Source organism: Syngnathus typhle, linkage group LG7 (genome assembly GCF_033458585.1).
Source record: "Syngnathus typhle isolate RoL2023-S1 ecotype Sweden linkage group LG7, RoL_Styp_1.0, whole genome shotgun sequence".
In the NCBI taxonomy this organism is placed as follows: domain Eukaryota; kingdom Metazoa; phylum Chordata; class Actinopteri; order Syngnathiformes; family Syngnathidae; genus Syngnathus; species Syngnathus typhle.
The window spans coordinates 18764973-18784228 of NC_083744.1; the positions used below are offsets into that span (position 1 = coordinate 18764973).

The 19256-nt window shown below is 53.1% G+C and overlaps 1 protein-coding gene across 8 annotated transcripts; it reads left to right on the forward strand.

The window, feature by feature from the left end:
* The first annotated feature begins 2777 nt into the window (after positions 1 to 2777).
* Positions 2778 to 19245, forward strand: LOC133156584 (semaphorin-4B-like). Of its 8 annotated transcripts, XM_061282412.1 has the most exons (17): positions 2778 to 3021; positions 8069 to 8186; positions 9570 to 9612; positions 9715 to 10022; positions 10727 to 10887; positions 12347 to 12409; positions 12919 to 13017; positions 13417 to 13528; positions 13605 to 13721; positions 13940 to 14097; positions 14976 to 15157; positions 15851 to 16001; positions 16487 to 16715; positions 16782 to 16897; positions 17188 to 17345; positions 17441 to 17508; positions 17833 to 19245. In XM_061282412.1, exons 4-17 carry the CDS (start codon positions 9920 to 9922, stop codon positions 18570 to 18572), a joined length of 2457 nt encoding a protein of 818 aa, XP_061138396.1. In that variant the 5' UTR covers positions 2778 to 3021; positions 8069 to 8186; positions 9570 to 9612; positions 9715 to 9919; the 3' UTR covers positions 18573 to 19245. The 8 variants fall into 8 exon arrangements, with proteins under 8 accessions (XP_061138396.1, XP_061138392.1, XP_061138391.1 ...); XM_061282408.1 differs by lacking the exon at positions 9570 to 9612 and having other exon boundaries at positions 7988 to 8186; XM_061282407.1 differs by lacking the exon at positions 9570 to 9612.
* The last annotated feature ends 11 nt before the right edge of the window (positions 19246 to 19256 follow it).

Consider the following 19256-nt stretch of genomic DNA (forward strand, 5'->3'; position numbering starts at 1 on the left):
AGAGAGTGGGGGTCTTGTTTTCATCCAAAAATGGTGTTTTGGGCAACGCATGTTCTCCTGTTGATAAAGGTGGAAAAGCCGAGCAACCTTGTGCTTCTCTCGTCTGACTTTTGAGCCGTCACAGAGCAGAAAATGTGCCAAATCCGTACACATGCTGTCAAACTCTGCTTTGCGGATGATTTGGGCTCCGAGCTCAATGACATCCCTTCCTTTTCACTGTCGCTCGGGCGCCCTGGTAGCGGTGTGCACGCACGCACGCTCGCGTTTCGCGTCGTTATGGCTACAGAGCTCAGGTGAGTGTTTTCTTATGCTCGCACACAGCGAGAAAGAAGGTGAGGGGGAGTTTGAATTTGCAGCGATTGAGCCGGTGGCTCGGCTCGGCTCGCCCATCGGAGCGCACACGGCGCGTCGTCAAAGCGGGTCGGCTCGGCCAAAGCGGCGCGGCCCCCTCTCGCAGCGCGTGCCGTGGCCTTTTGGCCATCTCGGAAAAGGCACGGCACAAAGCCACCCCGTGGCAAAACCGTGAGGCAGATGCAGAAGAGGTGTGCCGGTGCGCCAGCACTTTGGCTTGGAAATAAACAAGAAGCTCAAATCAACTGTTCTTCAATCACACTCCTGCAGAAAGGACACTGAAAGGACCCCAAAGAAATCATCATAAATAAGAGACAAGCCTCCCTCTATTATTTGTGAGGCCCCAAATGGGAAGACACAATACAATCAAATAGCTCTGCTTGGAGACAACACTGGAGAAAGAAGAGCATGGAGGAGAGCTTGGAAGGGAGGGAATGAAAAAAAATCACTGAATATAAAGGAGGAAAGACAGAGTGGAGGGAGGAGAGGAGAAGAGCATTCAGCAAGGAGGATATAAAAGGAACGACTGGGAGGGGGGCCAGAGCAATGGAAGGAAGCGGAGAAATAGATGGAGAGAGAGATCAAGAGCAAAAAAAGAAGCAGGGTGAGCCACTGAGCGAGAGGACCAAAGAGCAAAACAGACAAGGAAGGAAGAAGGGAGGGATAGTCACAAGAGAGTGAAAAAGACCAAAACAGAGAAGGAAGGAAGGAAGGAAGGAAGGAAGGAAGGAAGGAAGGAAGGAAGGAAGGAAGGAAGGAAGGAAAGAAGGAAGGAAGGAAGGAAGGAAGGAAGGAAGGAAGGAAGGAAGGAAGGAAGGAAGGAAGGAAGGAAGGAAGGAAGGAAGGAAGGAAGGAAGGAAGGAAGGAAGGAAGGAAGGAAGGAAGGAAGGAAGGAAGGAAGGAAGGGATAGTCACAAGAGAGTGAAAAAGCCCTCTGTCTGTCTTTTTAAACGACCCATTTCCAGTTGACATTGGCCTTCATTGAGCCAACGGCAGGGGTCTGAGGATTGACCCTTGAGGGATCCCGCATGTCACGTGATCACACGCCAACTTTCCACTCGTCATAGAGCGGCGGCTCCTCTCCCACGACTTTCGTCTTTAGACGCAAGTAGGGTCGCTCGTATCTGGAGGCGTGGGGGAGGGGCGACTCGCATTAGCCCCGCCCAAAATATCACAAAGGGCGAAAAAGTGTCGCAGCGCCACCTTTCTGCGCTACGTCAAAGTTAACTCGTTCGACACCCGTTTGGCGGCACGTCCGTCTGTGGCACAAGGGCAGATTTACTGAAGGCGCAGGCCGTCGACATTTCGAGGCGTCGGCGGCGTCCCTCCTTTTGCCGTTGTGCGCTGCCAAGTAATCTCAGCCGGAATGACTTTTTCCTTTCCTCCAACTTTCCTTCTTTTTCAAATCAAACCAACCTTTGTCTCTCTGTCTCTCTCTCTCTCTCCTTCCTTTTGTACCTTCCCCTTGTTTCCATGGTTACCTCTCTCTGGGCTGCGTACACTATCTATCTCTTCCTCCGTTTGCCTCTCCGTCTCCCTCGCTCTGTTCTTATCTTTCTCATTTTGCTTTCATCTGTGCCTCCCTTCCTCCTGCTTTATCCCGCACCCTCCTCACTCGCTCACTTTTATCTCTCTTCACTTTCATCTGTCTTTCACCTTTCTCTCCCCTTCAAGCCTGCCATTCCATCATGCTGCCTTTTCTGCTTCTTACTTTTAGAAAGAATGGGGGGAGGGGGCTTTATCGGTTTCCCTGTCAATTGTACGTTTGGAATCGTTTCCAATTTGGATGCCACGCAATTGCGTGGCCGGGAGATACGCCGAAGCCCAAAGCGCGGGCCGCTGTCGTCTCTTGCTATCGTAGAGGCGCCGGAACGATTCCCGTCAAGATATCGGGAGACCGAGCGGCCGCCGTCGTCTGGTCGTTGGGTGACGGATTCTCGCCCTCCATGAGCACCTCCTCCATTTCCATGTATCGTCGCTTAGCGTACACGTGCGAGAAACAGAAAAGGCGCGGTCGGATTACGGGCTCGGCGCTCGTATTTGAACGCGGGCCGGCCGCCCTCGGCGCTGAGCAGGAAGCCAGTCCGCCGGAGCGGAAGGCTGACCTCGGTCAGGTCTGACCTTCTCCGCGGCAGCGCAGCGTGTTGGGCTCGGAGACTCCGACGTCGCAAAGACCCCAAAGGTCTTTGATTTTTGGCGCTAAACAAACAACGCTCCAAGAAAAGGACGTGTGAGGGGCCTTTCATTCCTACCTGCAGCTTGACATGAAATGTCAACGTGTGAGGGGAAAAGGTTGCACAAAGTGGGCCGCAGTCACCCTCGATTCAAGTTTGAAAACGAACAAACGTCTCCTGTTGAAAGCAGCTGTAATGCCGGCGTTGACAGCTGGGTGGCAGCAGCGCCTCCATCACCCCCGATGCCGGACGCGTGAAGAAGAGCTCGCCTCGCCTCGCCTCGTCCTGGCCAGTGGCCAGTGGCCAGTGCCACTCCAACGCCAATGTCGCTCTCGAACGACGGGCACAAGCCACGATGACACCATTTTTCGTCCCGCGGCGGCGTTCACCGGTTGCGTTCTGTGCGGACGTATTCAAGACTTATTGCCGACGTGGCATAACTGGCCAAGCGGCCAAGCGTTGTGGAGCCCCTAGGAGGGAGCAACGTTTTGCTCAGGTGAGTGAGCGAGCGAGCGAGCGAGCCAGCCACCCAGCCAGCCGTATCATTTCAATTGCGTGAGGGAAAAACATGCGAATACAAAAGTTTTTAAATGAGTAGATCTGGGCGAACACGTACTGGAAACAAGTTCTTACATTTACAGTTGGTATGCGGCGGCGAGGTGGTGCCGGTTATTATACGTCTTATCGCTATGCATTTGAAATGTACAAAGTATACGCTTGGTTCACATAATCAACTCAAATGAATCATGCTGGGGGAACCCGTAGTTTTTCTTGGTTGCGTCGCCAAATGTGTTTGACAGCTATAGTTTGCACATTTTGCAGCTCCTTAGTTGGTGACTTCATTCTTTTGGAAGCTTTTGCACATTTTGCAGCTCCGTGTCCAGATACATACTTAGTTGGCAACTTCATTCTTTTGGAAGCTTTTGTCATCGATCGAAAGGTCTTATTGTTAGTGAAGTGGTTCTTAACCTTTTTCCTTGTTCGCATGCCTATTCAATTCACCAACCAGTTCTCGCACCCTAACCCTAAATAATGATTATAATGATAATTGGTTTACTTTACAGCTATAAGGCTTAATTAGTATGATCCCTAATGCCAATTAACACAATGACTTCTTGATTTCCAGAATGTTTCACTTTTTTCGGTTACCTGACCATCATCCCCGAAAAATTGTAAATTTCCCCCAGGGTATCCTCACACCCCCTAGGAAGCATTCTCACACCCCTAGGGGTTAAGAACCACTGAGTTAGTTGTTCACGCCACAAGATGGACGTTTAAAACGTTATTGTTAACTGTCAAGCGTGACTTGTGCATCTTTTTTGGGTCACATCACAATTACTAAAGACTACTTGTAATGCTTTTTTTAATACGACCGGCTGTGCCGCAGCCCCCCCGCCTCCCCCTCCCCTGACGTGCCCGAGCTCAGGCTGTGTATTCAAGTTCTCCAAATCGAGGACTGATTTATTTGCATAATCAGATAATATTCTAAATTGGATTGGTTTTGACAAATGCTGACGTTTATTGAGATGCATGCAGTCTTTATCCTCAAGCAAACGCAACTCACCCAAAGTGGACTGGCAACATGTCGGCCGGCCTCAGTTGGCCGCTTTTTCGTTTTGAAAGTGTGCTTACGTGTTTTAGCCAGTAGATGGGGATGCTACATCATGCTCCAAGCATATTGCGACAACGTGAGCTGATGTTTGAAATGGATTGAACTGGAATTGCCCCCAACGTCGGCAGTCAATCCGTTTTTGCAAACGTTGTTTCTTTGGAAACATTCTGAAAAACATCCGAAGTTGTTCGGTGCTAAATCGGCTCCACGGTGCACCTTTATGTCGGCGAGGCGAGGCAAGGCACGCGTTCAGCCAGCGCGAGGTCAAAGTCAAAGTCAGGTTTATTGTCAATTTCTTCACATGCCAAGACACACAAAGAAATCGCTTTGAGCGAGCGGACTTGTGCGCTGCCAAGTGGCGCACACTATCCGCTTTTCAGCGCGCTCATTTCATCTCGCACCTGCGCAGAGAAGGGCTCTTTGAGTTAGCGGCGACGCGCACGCATATGTTAGAGATGCTATTGGCCGCGTGGGCCCACTGATCTGCGTCGCGAGTGTGCCCGGCCACCGTCAGTCTTGTACAAAAGCAGCAGCCTACGACCCCCCCCCCCCCCCCCCCCCCCGCATTTTTTTCCATTCAGCTCAACCTGTCGCTCATTCCGAGTCCCGATTGGCAGTAAATCCTACCAAAGACGCAGGATGAAAGTTTAGCAGACAGTTTGTAATGTTCAACAATAGGAGAGGTCGTCATGGTCCTAATTCAGGATCATCTGGGCCCGTTCTTCCGCAACCGCCAACTTGGGAGACGCGTCGAATTTTGCTAGGCCCGTTATCTGCGCGCTTCGCTAGCACCGCTCACGCAGCGACATTCCTGCTCGCCGTTGTCAATCCGTGGCAAAGCTCTGAGGTGATGGAATTGATGCCCCGAGGGCATTTCACTTTTATTGAATTTGGAGCTGCTGCTGGTGGTGGTGGTGCAGCTGCCGCCGCCGCCGCCGCTGCTGCTGCCGCCTATGACGTAATGCTCGCTCTGGCTGCAACTCCCTGGGGTTTTTTTTTTCCCCTTTGCCTTTTTATTTATTTATATATTTCCTCCCCTCCCTTTTTCAATATGCTCTGGACGCATGTGCGAGCCGCTTTGGCAGCCTCTTTTGGCAGCCTCCTTCGGCGGCAACCCCCTTCGGCAGCCTCCTTCCTTCGGCAGCCTCCTTCCTTCGGCAGCCTCCTTCCTTCGGTATAGCCTCCTTCCTTCGGCAGCCTCCTTCCTTCGGCAGCCTCCTTCCTTCGGCAGCCTCCTTCCTTCGGCAGCCTCCTTCCTTCGGCAGCCTCCGTCGGGCTTTTCCTGGGGATGACAGCGCAAGAGCTTCTGGGGCTCTCGACCGAGATCTCCCCGTCCTGACTCTGCGTGCAAACGGGGCGAGGACGGCGACTTTGCGTGCGTGAGTGACACCGCTACTGATAGCCAGCCGCCGTAGGCTGTTGCTGGCCGCGCCGTCGGCTGCCACAGCGTTGGCGTCCCCGGTGCGCGCGTGTGTGCGCGTTGTGGTTTCCACGGTAGGAGATGAAGTGTGTGATCTCATACGGCTCTGGTGTGCAGGTGTACTGTCTTCATTTGACTATTTTAAGCACACAGCAACAAATGACATCATTGTCCAAGACTCGGCCAGAAGATTCCTTCTTTGCTGAACAAAAACAAAAGACCGGGCTCGCGTGCGCTTCTCGGGACGCTCTCGAACGCGTGACGTCCACTTGGGCTCGCTCCGGCTTTCGCTCCGCCCACTCGCGGCGCCGCCCACATTGTCGTCCCTCTTATCAGATGCCAAGTTAATATTTCATCGGGGCGTGCCGCTTTCGCTGCCTCATCTCAGTTGTTTCTTCTTACTTCACCTCCTGGGAATGGAATAATTATATATATATATATATATATATATATATATATATATATATATATTATTTTTTTCTCTCTCGATTAGTTGTACAGGTAAATGATGACAAAATGATTGAACTTGGCCTCCTTTTCTCTCCGGCTGGTCTTTGTCGTTTGATATAACTTTTAGGACAACAGCTACTTGCATTTGGGAATGTGCCACCGTTTGAGAACGAGCCGTACACTAGTTGCTCCCGGTGGAGGCGTGGCCTCGGCTCTGTGGGCGCGGCTTTGCGGAAGCAGCAGCCTGGCATGGCAGTCAAGCGGCGGGCGCCCGGAGATTGGCGTCAGGGAGGAGAAGAGCGAGGAGGAAGGCAAGGCTAAGAACTTTCCACGGATGTGCGAAAGCGTGCCGCGGCTCGGCTGAGGATTTTCCCTTGCGCGCGCGCGCGCGCGCGTGGCGGGCGGCCACGGATGTGCGAGAGCGTGCAGCGGCTCGTCTTCGTCAATCGTTGACTCGAGTGAGTATGTGAGCGCTCTGCTTCCCTGTTGTGCAAACGATCCAAGGAGCACTCACTATCAACTTTTTGATTATTTGCTGAAAGTGGGTGCGAGTCAGCTGACATGAAGCAGCTGTCTTGTGACTTGATCCTCTGGCAATCTAATTGGATGCTTTGGACTTGATTATTTCTGCCGCATCTGACAAGCATTGGGCCTTTTCATGTTAGAATTTGGTCAGCCGCCAGGGTCATTGCGGATAGCAGCGGATGCTTGCTGCAAATGTTGTCAAAAGCTAATCAGGCGCTTTGCACCAAACATTGAAGACAAATGACTGTGGAGTCTGACCGGCAAGTTGTCCAGTTGTAGTCGTTGCAAGTTAAAAGTGGTCAGTTGTAGTTGTTGCGGTTGTCGATGAATCCATTCATTTTTGACGTCTCGCCGAGCAGCTCGTTTTCCCGCCCGCTCGCTCGGAGCGCGTCGTCGGATCTAGCGCGAAACACCGAGAGCCGTGGTTTATTTGGCAAAAGAAGGCATTTCTCAGCTGCGTCCGTCTTAGGAATGTACCGCAGCTCGTTGGCGCGTCATGTTGCACAGTGGTGCCTCGACGTACACTAGTTTGCCTTTGGCAGAAATGGCAGGAGAAAATTCCTTCCAAGGGAGCCGAATTGCCATCAGTCACTCCCGAGTTGCACCAGCAGCTAGCGTTAGCTTCCGGCCCTGGCTTCTGTTTGCTTTTGAAAGGGCAAAAGAAGTCGTCTGCCGCTTTTGAAGCGCGTCTCTCGCTTTGGCGTACACCGCCGTCGGGCTAACGGAAAGAACGAGCCCTAAAAGTCTGAACGTGTACGGCCGAGCGGCCCAAAGGTTAAACGCGGGCCTCCAGGGAGTCCCGTTCCTGCGTGGGAGCTTCCGCGTTTGTCCGTGGGAAAGGGCCGTGCACGCGCAAGTAACCGAGCGCAAGTTGCTCTTCTTCTCTGACCCCAGCGCATTCCTCGCACCGCTTTGTTTGCACGCGAGTCACGAGAGAAGCACCGCAGTGCTCCAAGGGCGTGTTTGCGTGACCCAAGCCCGCCCCCCCCCCCCGCACCTGTCCCACTTGCTGCGTGTTTAAGAATAAATGTCTATTTGCGAGTGCCTGCGTCGACACCCGACTCGGCCGGCGGCACTCGCGAGGTCTCCGTGGGCCGTTTGCTTCCACAAATAGACGCGTGCCGCACGCGAAAATAAAATGCCTGTCCTTCCAAAAGTCCCGTGGAGCATCCACAATGCCCGCCCAGAAGCCACGGCAATGGAATTGTGGCAGCCGTGCAGTTCCAAAGTCCGACCGAGCTCTGCTACGCGCCTCCGGAAAGCTGTCTGTCCTTTTCTTTCCGGGTCGGCGAAGAGAATGCGCTGCCTCGGCTTTGGTACGCTTGACAAAACCTAGTGCCGTACGTAGCCGCGTTTTCGGCTTCAACTTCATCGATGCCGTTGTTCGCTCTCTTTATTGAGCGATGACTCCTCCGAAGCATTGGGGAGTCCCCCTTCTTATTTTTCGTTAAACAGCCGCTAGGCACGAACGAGGTCATTGTCTGGTTCCGATGAATGGATGGATCCCTTTTCACACACGGGATGGTGCCTATTTAGTTGCTTCGTGGCTGCTGCGGCTGAAGAGTTTCTAATCCGAGGTTGGGCCTTCACCTGACAACAACTTTGACTACAACAAAGCCTTTTGGCCAAAATTGGGACCCGGACCAAATAAAAGGTACGACTGAACTAATCCCCGCACGCACGCACGCACGTACACACCCACCCACTCACTCACTCACTCACTCACTCCCACACCCACACATTCTCTGGTGTACTTTCGGTAGGAAAATTCTGCCCTTCCACTGATTTCAAATGATCAACACTGTTGCAGTTGAGAGTGTTTTTGACCTTGCGCTTTTGTAACCCCCGCTGCTTGTGGCCAAAAACAGTCGACTTGACTTTTCATCAGCAAGCTCCTTCTGCCTGCGTGCCAAAACTTCGCCGTTTGCCTTTGCGGCTCCGCTTCGAATTCCAAAGGATGTCATCCTTCCGACCTCCGCCCGTGTGTGGGGTTTCCCCGCGGAGTAGCAAGCTTCATGGAGTTAAATCCAGACCCTGGCTTCCAAACGTAGTTCCAAATTTGAGTCAATTAAAAGCATGCGCTCCTCATTACTGCCGTGTGCTTGCTTCATCAAGGAGCCGTTAATTACCGCTAGCCAGCTTTAAGGATCGGCTTGAAATTGCGCCGGCCGGGAGCAAGCGAACGAGCATGCGCGCGTATGTTCCGTCTGCTCTGAACACAAATGCAAACTTGACATTTCTATGAAGAAATTGACTTTTTTTAAAAAAAATTCTTGGCCTGCCATTGGAGGGCAACTCCAAAGGTGAAATCAAGGCAGCGCAGGTAGCAGGAGAAAAGTGAGCCAAACCGCTCGCTCCCTTTTCCACCGACGGCAGACGGGATCGCAGGTGTTGCGCGTGGGGGCCGGCCGGCGACGGACGCGCTCCTTGCTCGGATTCTTCTTCTCCAGCCGCCGCTTTCATCTCTGCTATTTTCAATGCTCACCGTGCGTCCGTGTGCTAAAAATAGGTCGGGAGGTCCGACGCGCACGCAATAGCGGCAGCTGCCGTCCACGAATTGCCCCGCTCGGCCAACTCGGACGTGGCTTGCTTTCCTCTTGCTCACCACGCGGCTTGTCGCGGTTCACGAGCGACGGCTGCAAAACGACAGCTATCGGCGCCTCGGCGAAGCAGAGCCGCTGCACTCGTTGGGGATGTTTGCTTTCACTTTCACAGCCACGGAGGCCGGAGGTCGGTCGGGATCAGAAACGGCCCGTCGCGTCATCCGTGGCCTGGCACACTGTCGGGCCTGTGCGACCGACCAGTCAAAGGGAGGGAGGATTGAGGATCTGCGAGCGCCATATAGATAGCGACGGCATCAGAAGAAGCCTTGTTCTCTCGCTCGGGTTGGCCGCGACTCTCCGCGGCGTCTCGTCTCGGGCTCTTCTCCTGGCTGATGCGCTCGAAGGAAAGAAGCATTAGCTCTGTGATATTGAAGCGGTTCTCCGCGCTTCAAGTCCGAAAACCGGCCAACTCGGTCTTTTGACTTGCTTCTCAGGAATCTGCACGCAAAAGAATGTCAGTCAGCGCTCTGTTGTCTTGTGAGTATGTGGAAAAAAGCCCCGATAAGAACAATGTGACTTCCTCATTTTGGTTGGCCAGAGAATGTGCTCCAAATTGTGGCTTTGTTTGTTTGTGCGCAGATGGGAGCCTCGACGGAGCGGAGGCTGAGCCGCGGGCCGTCCCTCCCGAGCAGCATCACCTGCCAACACCCCAAAGCGCATAGAGCTCCTGTTCTTTCCAGGCGCCCGGATCCGCCGGGGAGAAAGAGAACCACGGGCTCCGGACTCTTGATGCATCGGGCCAATCGGTGAAACGGTGGCCCTCGGCCGCCTGTCCTCGGGAGACATGGCCCGCCTCCCGCTCTGCGCTCTGCTACTCGCCGTCGCTCTGCGCTCGGCCGCCGCCGCCACCGAGCACGACGTCACCCCTCGACTCACCTTCTCCTACAGTAAGTGGAGCTTCTCGCACGCCTCGGAGCGGCGCGAATCAGCAGCGGCTGCCCCGTGTCGGCTTTGGGAGTGCGGCGATCGCTGGCTGCCTGCAAAAGAGCAGAGCTCGTTTTCCGCTTTCCAGGGCCACGTGTTCAAGCGGCCACGCGGCTAGCACAGAGGGACCGTTGTCACCTCCGCGTTGTTGTCCAATTGAGCAATTGGGCTTGTCAGCAGCAGCATCCCGTGTCCCGTTTGGGAAATTCTCCACGATTCATCGGTGGCGTGTAAACAAGCCACTGATGTCCACCTACAGCACTTTAGTTCCTAGTTGAGTTCCTTACAGCCCTTCTCTTCAATGTGTGGCCCTCTGTTGTTGTCATCGCCCTTAGCACTTTTCAACAGCGCAACTGAATTGACGTGTTGTTATAGAGGAGGGGAGGGGGAGAGCAAAAGAGAGAGAGAGACATTAAAAAAAAAAAGAGCAAAGCTCCAAATCACATAAGCTTTTAAAGAGGAATCAATGATTGAAGCCCCGGCCGGAGTCGGGAGGCGCTAATGCGCTCGGACTAAAGCCCGACGCATGGCCGAAACGTCCCGCCAGCATGCGCTCAAGCTCACACCACGTCTTTGGCCGCCAGAACTTGCTCGAGCGGACTTTCTCCCAGAGGGCGACGCGCGTCTCCGGATCGGGGTCCCTTCACCAACTGTCGCTCCTCCGCAGATGCAGAGGAGAGACGATGCAGGAGTTTCTCTGTGGGCGGAGTCTTCAACTTCACGTCACTGCTGCTCAGCAAGGAGGACAACGCGCTGTTTGTGGGCGCCCGCGAGACTCTCTTTGCGCTCGACCTGTCGGACGTCGGCGCGCTCAAGCCGCAAAGAGCTGTAAGGGGGTCATTTTGTTAGCTGGCGTTCCGTGTAAATCAGTGGTCACCAAACTACGGCCCGCGGGCCGGATACGGCCCACGGGACCGTTTAATCCGGCCCGCCAACCCTGAACAAATTGTATTATTAAACTTTTTTTGGGTCATTTTGCCTGCGATGACTGCGTTTCCCCAGTTGATGGGGAAGCGCTCGCCTGCGCATTTACTACCGGAAGCCGTGTCAGAAAGCTCGGTGCACACTCACAAGTGCGTGCAGTACTCAGTAGTACGGACATGGCGCACTCGCGCGCTATTTGTATCAGTCCCGAATTTAGAGCGTGGGCTGTGACAACAGCATTCTTGTAATTGGCGCGCTGAGCTTTCAGATGCAGTTTTGCGCTGAAGCCACCCACAAACCTTCCCCTGGAATCCTTCCATTAAAATGGGTCGCCCAAGGAAAAGCAAGGTGGACACAGTGCCGAGCGTTTAAAAGAGAGTGGCCGATTTGGCTCGACGTACGCGACGTGACGTTCAGCCACATGAACGTCAACATCAACCCGTCACAGATCGAGGTAAACGGATCAACACCTCGGATCTCGCCTAAGAATTGCCACAACAAATTTTACTCCAGACTATGACGTACTAGCAAACTCTAACAAAAAAGACAGCGGTGTCTACAAGCCTACTGGAACCTACAAAAGGATTATAAGGAAGGAACACAAGAACGTTAAGAGACTGCTCATATGTGTCAGAGATTCTGCTCTGACAACTGAGCTGAACTTTTAAGATTGTGCATGGCACAACAGAAAGTTAATGTTCCATGGCTTTTTTTTTCTATGAAGAACCCAGAGAGAGTAATTTAGTTATTATTTATTTCCTGTTTTTTCTGTGCAGAACTCAGAGAGGGTTATTTAGTTGTTACTTATTTCATTAATAGTGTTATTTGTTTCCTGCCTTTTCTTCTGTAAAGAACCTGGAAAGGGTTATTAAATAACCGTTATTTGGTTGTGTGTGGCTTTCTGGGAAACAATAAAAATGTTAAGCTCCCCTACGATCGTCACACTTTTTCTGTTACAAACTGACACCGGCCCCCCCATCAGAGAAGGAAAAAGTTATGTGGCCCTCACAGGAAAACGTTTGGGGACCCCTGGTGTAAATGTTTGAGAAACCTCGATTTGCAGTATATACAAGATAGATTGAATCTCACATTTTGATGTAACTGAAGATTTCCATGCTGTTCTAATTTCCCGAGATGCAACTTTACAAGCGGCACGGTGACCCAGTAGCCCGGCAGACGCTTCTTTTTCGCAATGTTTTCTTTTAAGAAAATCAGCTGCTTGGAAAAGGGACGGATGGACAATCTGTATATTGCTTCCAGTTTATAAGCGTGGTCTCTCACGTGTTTCCACGTCTTCCCGTGCCCCTTGAGATGCATTCATAATGCCGTCTCGTTGATTCTCATCGGTGTCCTGTTTTTCCAGCTCTCGTGGACAACTCCGGACAAGAAACGAGGCGAGTGCAGTTTCAAAGGAAAAGACTTGCTGGTGAGTGGCTGAATCCAAACATTTGAGCTCAAGTCTGCAAGACGTGGCGTGGCGTGACGTCACGTCACGTCGGCTTCCGACTTTGCATTTGACCGCGGTCCGCTTGAAGCCGGTGTTGTGCTTGGGCCGGCACCGTCTGCACTGCGCCTTGTAAGACTGTTGTCCTCGTTAAGCTGGGAGCGCTGCTTTCACTGCTGACGCAAACCCTGGCGTCATTAGCCCTTAGTGGCACAAGGTAACTCGCCAAAATGTCAGCCTGAAAAAAATGAAACCAACTGAGCTTTTGCTTATATTGTCACAGATGAAGGTGGATGATGCCATCACTTGGTGCCCGCCCATGACGCGGCGACGTTACACAAAGTGCGTCGGCGGTCGCTTGATGCTGTGACCGTATTAGCGCGTCGGCTAATTCCGCTCACCGCCTTAGCGTGTCTGCTAATTGTTGCTCCTTTTTGTACACCGGAGACATATTGCTTGTTTGTGTTAGCTGAAGTCATCTTCTCTCCCAGACGGATTGCTTCAACTACATCAAGATCTTACTGCGAGTGAACGGCACTCATCTGTACGTGTGCGGAACGTTCGCCTTCAGCCCCATCTGCGCTTACGTCGTAAGTGCAGCGCCACTTCTTTTTCCGTCAAAGTGGATTGTTTTGGAAAAAGACCCATCTTTAAATACGTACTACGTACCTTTGTTGTCGTCGCACTCCGTAATGAACAAACAGTCAGAGTGAACAAAGTCTCGCTCTCCTTGTTGCAACAGTTAGTTGCACGCAAGGTTTTCAAGAGCAACTTGGCTAATATATTATTTCACATGAAATTGACCCAAATAAATGTCGATGGACGAACGATGCTCCAAGCTGAACTGGAAATGTTTTAAAGTCAAAATGGAGGCGCTGAGACCGGCCGCGCGGTGATGGGGCAGATCACCAACGGAGAAACTGGATCAATAAGGAGCAACTCCACTTTGACGCAGCCTTGTCACGCGTGTCCCTCCCTGTGTTTTCTAGAACACTGCCAACTTCTCCCTGGTCAGAAGTCACTCCGGCGAGATTGTCACAGAGGACGGGCGCGGCCGCTGTCCTTTCAACCCCGACTACCGGTCCACCGCCATCATGGCCGGTAAGACCGGCAAGTTTTAGATTCGTCGCGAGCTCCCGCCGAGACGCGACACAGGTGCCGTTTGCTTTCGTCGCAGACGGAGAGCTGTATGCCGGCACCGTCAGTAATTTCCAGGGAAACGAGCCCGTCATTTCCAGGAGTCTCGGCCAAGGAAGCTCTCTCAAGACGGAAAACTCCCTCAACTGGCTTCAAGGTGCAATGCAAGGCCAGAGCGTAAAAACGCATAGATGGATGGATGGATGGATGGATGGATGGATGGATGGATGGATGGATGGATGGATGGGTGGGTGGGTGGATGGATGGATGGGTGGATGGATGGATGGGTGGACGGGTGGACGGGTGGATGGGTGGACGGATGGACGGGAGTGGCCAAATACAGGCAAACTCTCACTCCACGGCCTTGATTTTCAGATCCGGCTTTCGTGGGCTCCGCCTACATCCGAGAGACCCTGCCCGAGGGCGGCCCGATGGGCGACGGCGATAAGATTTACTTCTTCTTCAGCGAGGCAGGAAAGGAGTTTGATTTCTTTGACAACACCGTGGTGTCGCGCATCGCCCGCGTGTGCAAGGTGAGTCGCGCTTGAAGGCGCAAACTCTCAAAAGGAGATTTTTTTGCTTTTGGGCCCCACACGAGAAGGACGGGACGGGACAGGACAGGACAGGACAGGACAAGGTGTGCTCGGGACAATTACAGGTGCTCAGCCCATACAGGACGTAGCGAACGTACATGCTGGTTAGAATGTCAACTTGACGACCGACGCGACCCCGGTCCGACTGCGCTGAAGCATCCCACCTCCGAGCTTCTCCCGTGTTTTCGATTTTGTTTCCAAACCTTTAGCACATAGTATTTGACTTAGGGCGGGATCTCCTGGCAAACCACCAAATGCGTGACCACACAGGTTAAATACTATGTACCGTCTGCCATCTAGTGGACGAGCATTTAATTGCTCCGCCTGTCACGACACAGACAGTTGAGCAAAGATACGTACACGATTTGTTGTCGATCAAACGTATTCTGGCCAATTAGGTGAAATTGTTGCGTTCCCTGTGGTACTAATCTTACACAGCACACTGATACCGACTAAAGAGGAGTTGACGCACTGAAGAACGCTGCATGTGCGCACCACCAAGTGGCCAAGGCAGCCAACATCAGAAAGAGAAGCTGCCAGCTTGTGCGCACACGCTCTCTATTGTCTCTATTGAGCAGATAGCAAGAGCAAAGGTTATTGTCGGCTCGCTTCGCCATCCTCCGAGCGTCGTCGTAATCCAAAGAGAGTTGTGTTCCAACCTCTGTCTTTTTTCTTAGCTCCTCAAGCTGCTTGCGCCATACTTGATCTGGCTGGCTGTCGTCATTGCGGCCCGCTTGCGCACTCTATCGGCCAAAGCGTCGGCGCGCACGACCGAGGCCAAATGGTGACGGGCGCGCGCGTGCTTGCTTTGCTCACAGGGGGACCTGGGAGGAGAGAGGGTCCTGCAGAAGAAGTGGACCACCTTTCTCAAGGCGCAACTGTCTTGCTCGCTGCCCGACGACGGCTTCCCCTTCAACATCGTCCGGGATGTGTTTGTGCTGACGCCCAGCCCGCAGGAGTGGAAGAGCACCGTCTTTTACGGAGTCTTCACCTCGCAGTGGTCAGCGCGCTAATCTGTCTCAGACGTTACAGTTCAAAACAACCTGGTGGCCTCCTTTCAACGCAAAATGGGCAGCGGCCAAAGCGAGCGGCAGTGCTGAATCGAAACAAGCAAAACGTCCATGACGCTATCTCATCACTGGGGTTTTATTAAGTGTGACGTCTCCTCATTCAAAAACACTTATTTAATTTTTTGCTGGGAAGGCTAGAACGGATAAAGGGCATTTCCATTCACGTCTCAGGGGAAAGAGGGAGGATTTTAGATGCCAGTGTTGTGAATGGCCTTGAACTCTTATTTCGAGGCACAACTGTATTGAGCAAAACAATTTCTGAGCCGGAGCAAAACAATTTCTGAGCCGGAGCAAAAGCGTTGCAACCACTTAAGACCGTACAATAGTAATCAAATGGAATTGAATGTAGAAAAAGAAAAAAGAAAAGGAACAGAACAGACACTCATGCAGCGATGCACCGTTTTGAAGGCAAATTTGGGAGATTCTTTCCAGACCAGATTGCAACGTGTTCATTATTGTGCTCTTATGTTGCGTGAACAACCAATGAGAAAGAAATAGGGCAGAGCTTGCGGAGACAGAATCCCGATTGGGGAAAAATTGGTTCGTCGCAAAGCCATTGATGGAAAAACAAACGGGGCAAATCGCTTTGGTTCCTTATCAAGCGACGGTGCTTCTTTGTGCAGGTACAATGGCGCCTCGGGAACCTCCGCCGTGTGTTCCTTCACTATGGAGCAAGTGGAAAAAGCCTTCAGCGGCCGATTCCGCGAGGTGAACCGAGAAACCCAGCAGTGGTCCACCTACAACCATCCCGTCCCGGAACCCCGGCCTGGAGCGGTGAGTCAGTCTGCTCTGTGTACGGCGTTGATTCTGCACCGGCCTTCTTGTCTCGCAAGTTTGAGCGAACCAACTTCAAGACAAGTCATTATGTAGAAATAATGACAAAATAATCAAACAAAATTGTCACCTTGTTTGGAGGTAGCAGCCATCCGTTGGCTCGAGACAGCGCTCGCTCGACGATGAGCGGCAAATAATGAAGACATTTTGAAAAAAAGGAGGCTTCTGGCTGCTTCCTGCCAGTCGTTTGTTTTGGTCCGCTAGCTTAAGGCTAACGCTAATTAGCATCTACAGCGCTACGATCTGTGAGACGATGGCCTCGTTGCAAAAGGCATCCGGCGTCCTGTCGCGGCAAAGGAACAAATTGGCATTTGCTGTCTTTTCTTTGTCGATGTGACGTGGGTCGATGCGAAACGGTCACGACTATCTCCAAAGGCAGACGGTTACGGCGAAAGCTCCAACCGCCATCTTTTTGCCCCTGGCAGTGTATCACCGACGCGGCCCGCAAACAAGGTGTCCTGTCCTCGCTGCACATGCCGGACAAGGTGCTGAATTTTGTCAAAGACCACTTCCTGATGGACAGCGTGCTGCGCAGCCAGCCTCTGCTGCTCAAGCGCCACGCTCGCTACACACGGATCGCTGTCCATCAAGTGGCGGCGGCGGCGGCGGCGGCGGCCCGTGAGGCCTACTACCGAGTGCTCTTCATCGGCACAGGTAGACAAAGGCGGCAGCGGTCGCCGTTGTCCGCTCGGATTTTCAACAAGGCTGTCTGGTCTCTAGACGACGGGAGACTCCATAAAGCCGTGAGTGTGAAAAACAAGATGCACGTCATCGAGGAGGTGCTGCTCTTCCGCCGCTCGCAGCCTGTGCGGCACATGCAACTGGACGCGGAAAAGGTAAAATGAAGAAGCGAGCCCGACCGACGCATCCCGGCCGAGGCGCGAGGGATGACGGCCCAAAGAGCTCATTCCACGCAGCGTGCGGTCTGATGGGCTCTTTAGCGTGCCGACGAAATGGGTCCGTTTTAAATGCCATTTGAGGAAAAAAAAAAATGGCCATTTCCCCCACAACCCCGTAGTTGTTTGAGCTTTGACCTCGGCATCATCCACGACAAAGCAAAGTGCCTTGGTCTATGGATGATGAATGTATCCCACAGCGTAATCATCGGGTCACCTTTCCTTCCCAGGGTTTTCTCTACGTTTCCACTTTCTCCGAACTGGTGGAGGTCCCGCTAGCCAACTGCACTAATTACCTGAGCTGCGGCGAGTGCATCCTCTCCAGGGACCCGTACTGTGCCTGGAACGGCAGGCGCTGCGTCCGTGTCACACAGGCTGCGCCGAGAGAGTACGCACTCTTCTCTTGGCCAAGATGACTTTGAAGAAGCAGCAGCAGCAGCGTAACAGCAGAGTTGCCTTTGTGTTGCCTTTATTGTCCTTCAGCGTGCTGCTGCAGGATGTGGACAACGCGGACGCTTCGGCACTTTGCGACGAGACGGCGGCCGGCCCACGTAAGCAAAAGAGTGCCCGCCACCAAACCATCTGATTTGCCGTGTGGCACCGTTCAAGTCGATTCCACTTTGAAACAACAAAGTGCCAAACCTTTTGGAAAATGTCTGGCACTTTTTTTCCCCCCCAATTGGTTTCTTTAAAAAAACACCACAAACAAACAACAATTTGCCTTAGTTAACACCTTTGACGGAAGGCCTTGATGAAGTGAAAAAACAAACGCGGCTCTCTATTGGTCGGCACGCGGCCTTCGACGGAGAACGTTTGGAAAGCCCCGGTCCGCATCTTGCATATTTGGATCATTCCCTCCCTCCCTCCCTCCATAGACACGTCTTCTTGCCAGGCGGTTGTCATCCCCCCCAACACTTTCCAAGTGCTGCCTTGCGAGCTGCGGTCCAAGCTGGCCCGGAGGTCGTGGGTGTTCAGCGAGACTTCGGCTCACTCGCGCTACCTCGGCTCGGAGGGGGGGCTGGCGGTGGTGGCGGCGGCTCAGCCTGACGGCCAAGAGACCTACGAGTGCTGGTCGGTAGAGGAAGGCTTCTGGCAGCTGCTGGCCAACTACTGCGTGCGCGGCCAGGCCCAGCGCGAGGACGCCGGTGCCCGGACCGGCTGGACCCGCACCCCGGCCGCCTCGAGGGACGGCGATGTCGTCCCGCCCGGTCACGACGGCTCCCCGCAGATCGACGCCAAGACCTACTGGAACGAGCTGGTTGTGGTGTGCGCCCTCCTGGCCTTCTCCCTGCTGGTCTTGGCGCTCTTTGTCATCTACAGAAACGCCGGGCGCGGCGTGAAGTCTGTGCTGAAGGAGGGCGAGCGCCCCGGCACGCGACACAAAAAGCCCGCCGAGAACCTGCCCCTCAACAGCGACGCGGCGGCCGTCCCGGCGCCGGCCAACCACAGGGGCTACCGGACGCTTCACGACAGCCGCGGCTCACCGCCGCGGGAGCGCTCGTCGCCGGAGGCCGGGTTCTCCGAGTCGGGCGGAATGCCGCCCACGCAGCATTCGGACGACGGCCCGCGGCCTCGAGTCAGACTGGGATCCGACATCAAAGACTCGGTGGTGTAAAGGCGCTCCTGCGGACGCTGCTCGGGAACGTCAGCGATGCGGCGGTTTGAACAGCGGACATGAGCAGCACCCACGTTTTGCACGGCGTCCCGCCGTCTGTGAGCATTTCTTTAGTGCGTTCGGAGCGTACCTTCAGACATCGAGTGCGTTTGCTCAGAACCTCAGCGGTGCGGAAGTCCGCAGAACGGGTGACGCGGGTTCCTGCTCCAACCCGAGCTCACGGATGAAAAGATCACACACGCTCCCCTTCAGGACTTTGAGGAGAGCTCTTCAAACACTCCCAGATGTTTCCTTTCATTTTATTCGTCAGGCCTGCCTGCCAGCCAGCCATTAACACTCTTTGCCCTGGAGGCTATGCACTATCTCGCGTCACTCACAATCACACGGGGATGGGTTAAATGCAAAGGACAAATTTCACCACACCCAGATGTGTGTGTGACGATCATTGGGACTAAACAAGATACTAAATCAGTTTAGTTCAATGCAAAGCTCTTCTGTTGTACGCATGTAAACAAGAGTACAGTACACAAGGGTTCATTGTACCTTTCATTGTTCCCTCATTGTATTTTTTTGTATCATAATTCACTGTTGTTTTTATTCTTGTTTTGTAATGCATAAAAAGGCACTTTATTTTTATTTTCCAAATAAAAATCAAACCGATACTTTATTAAAAGTTTCAATGTG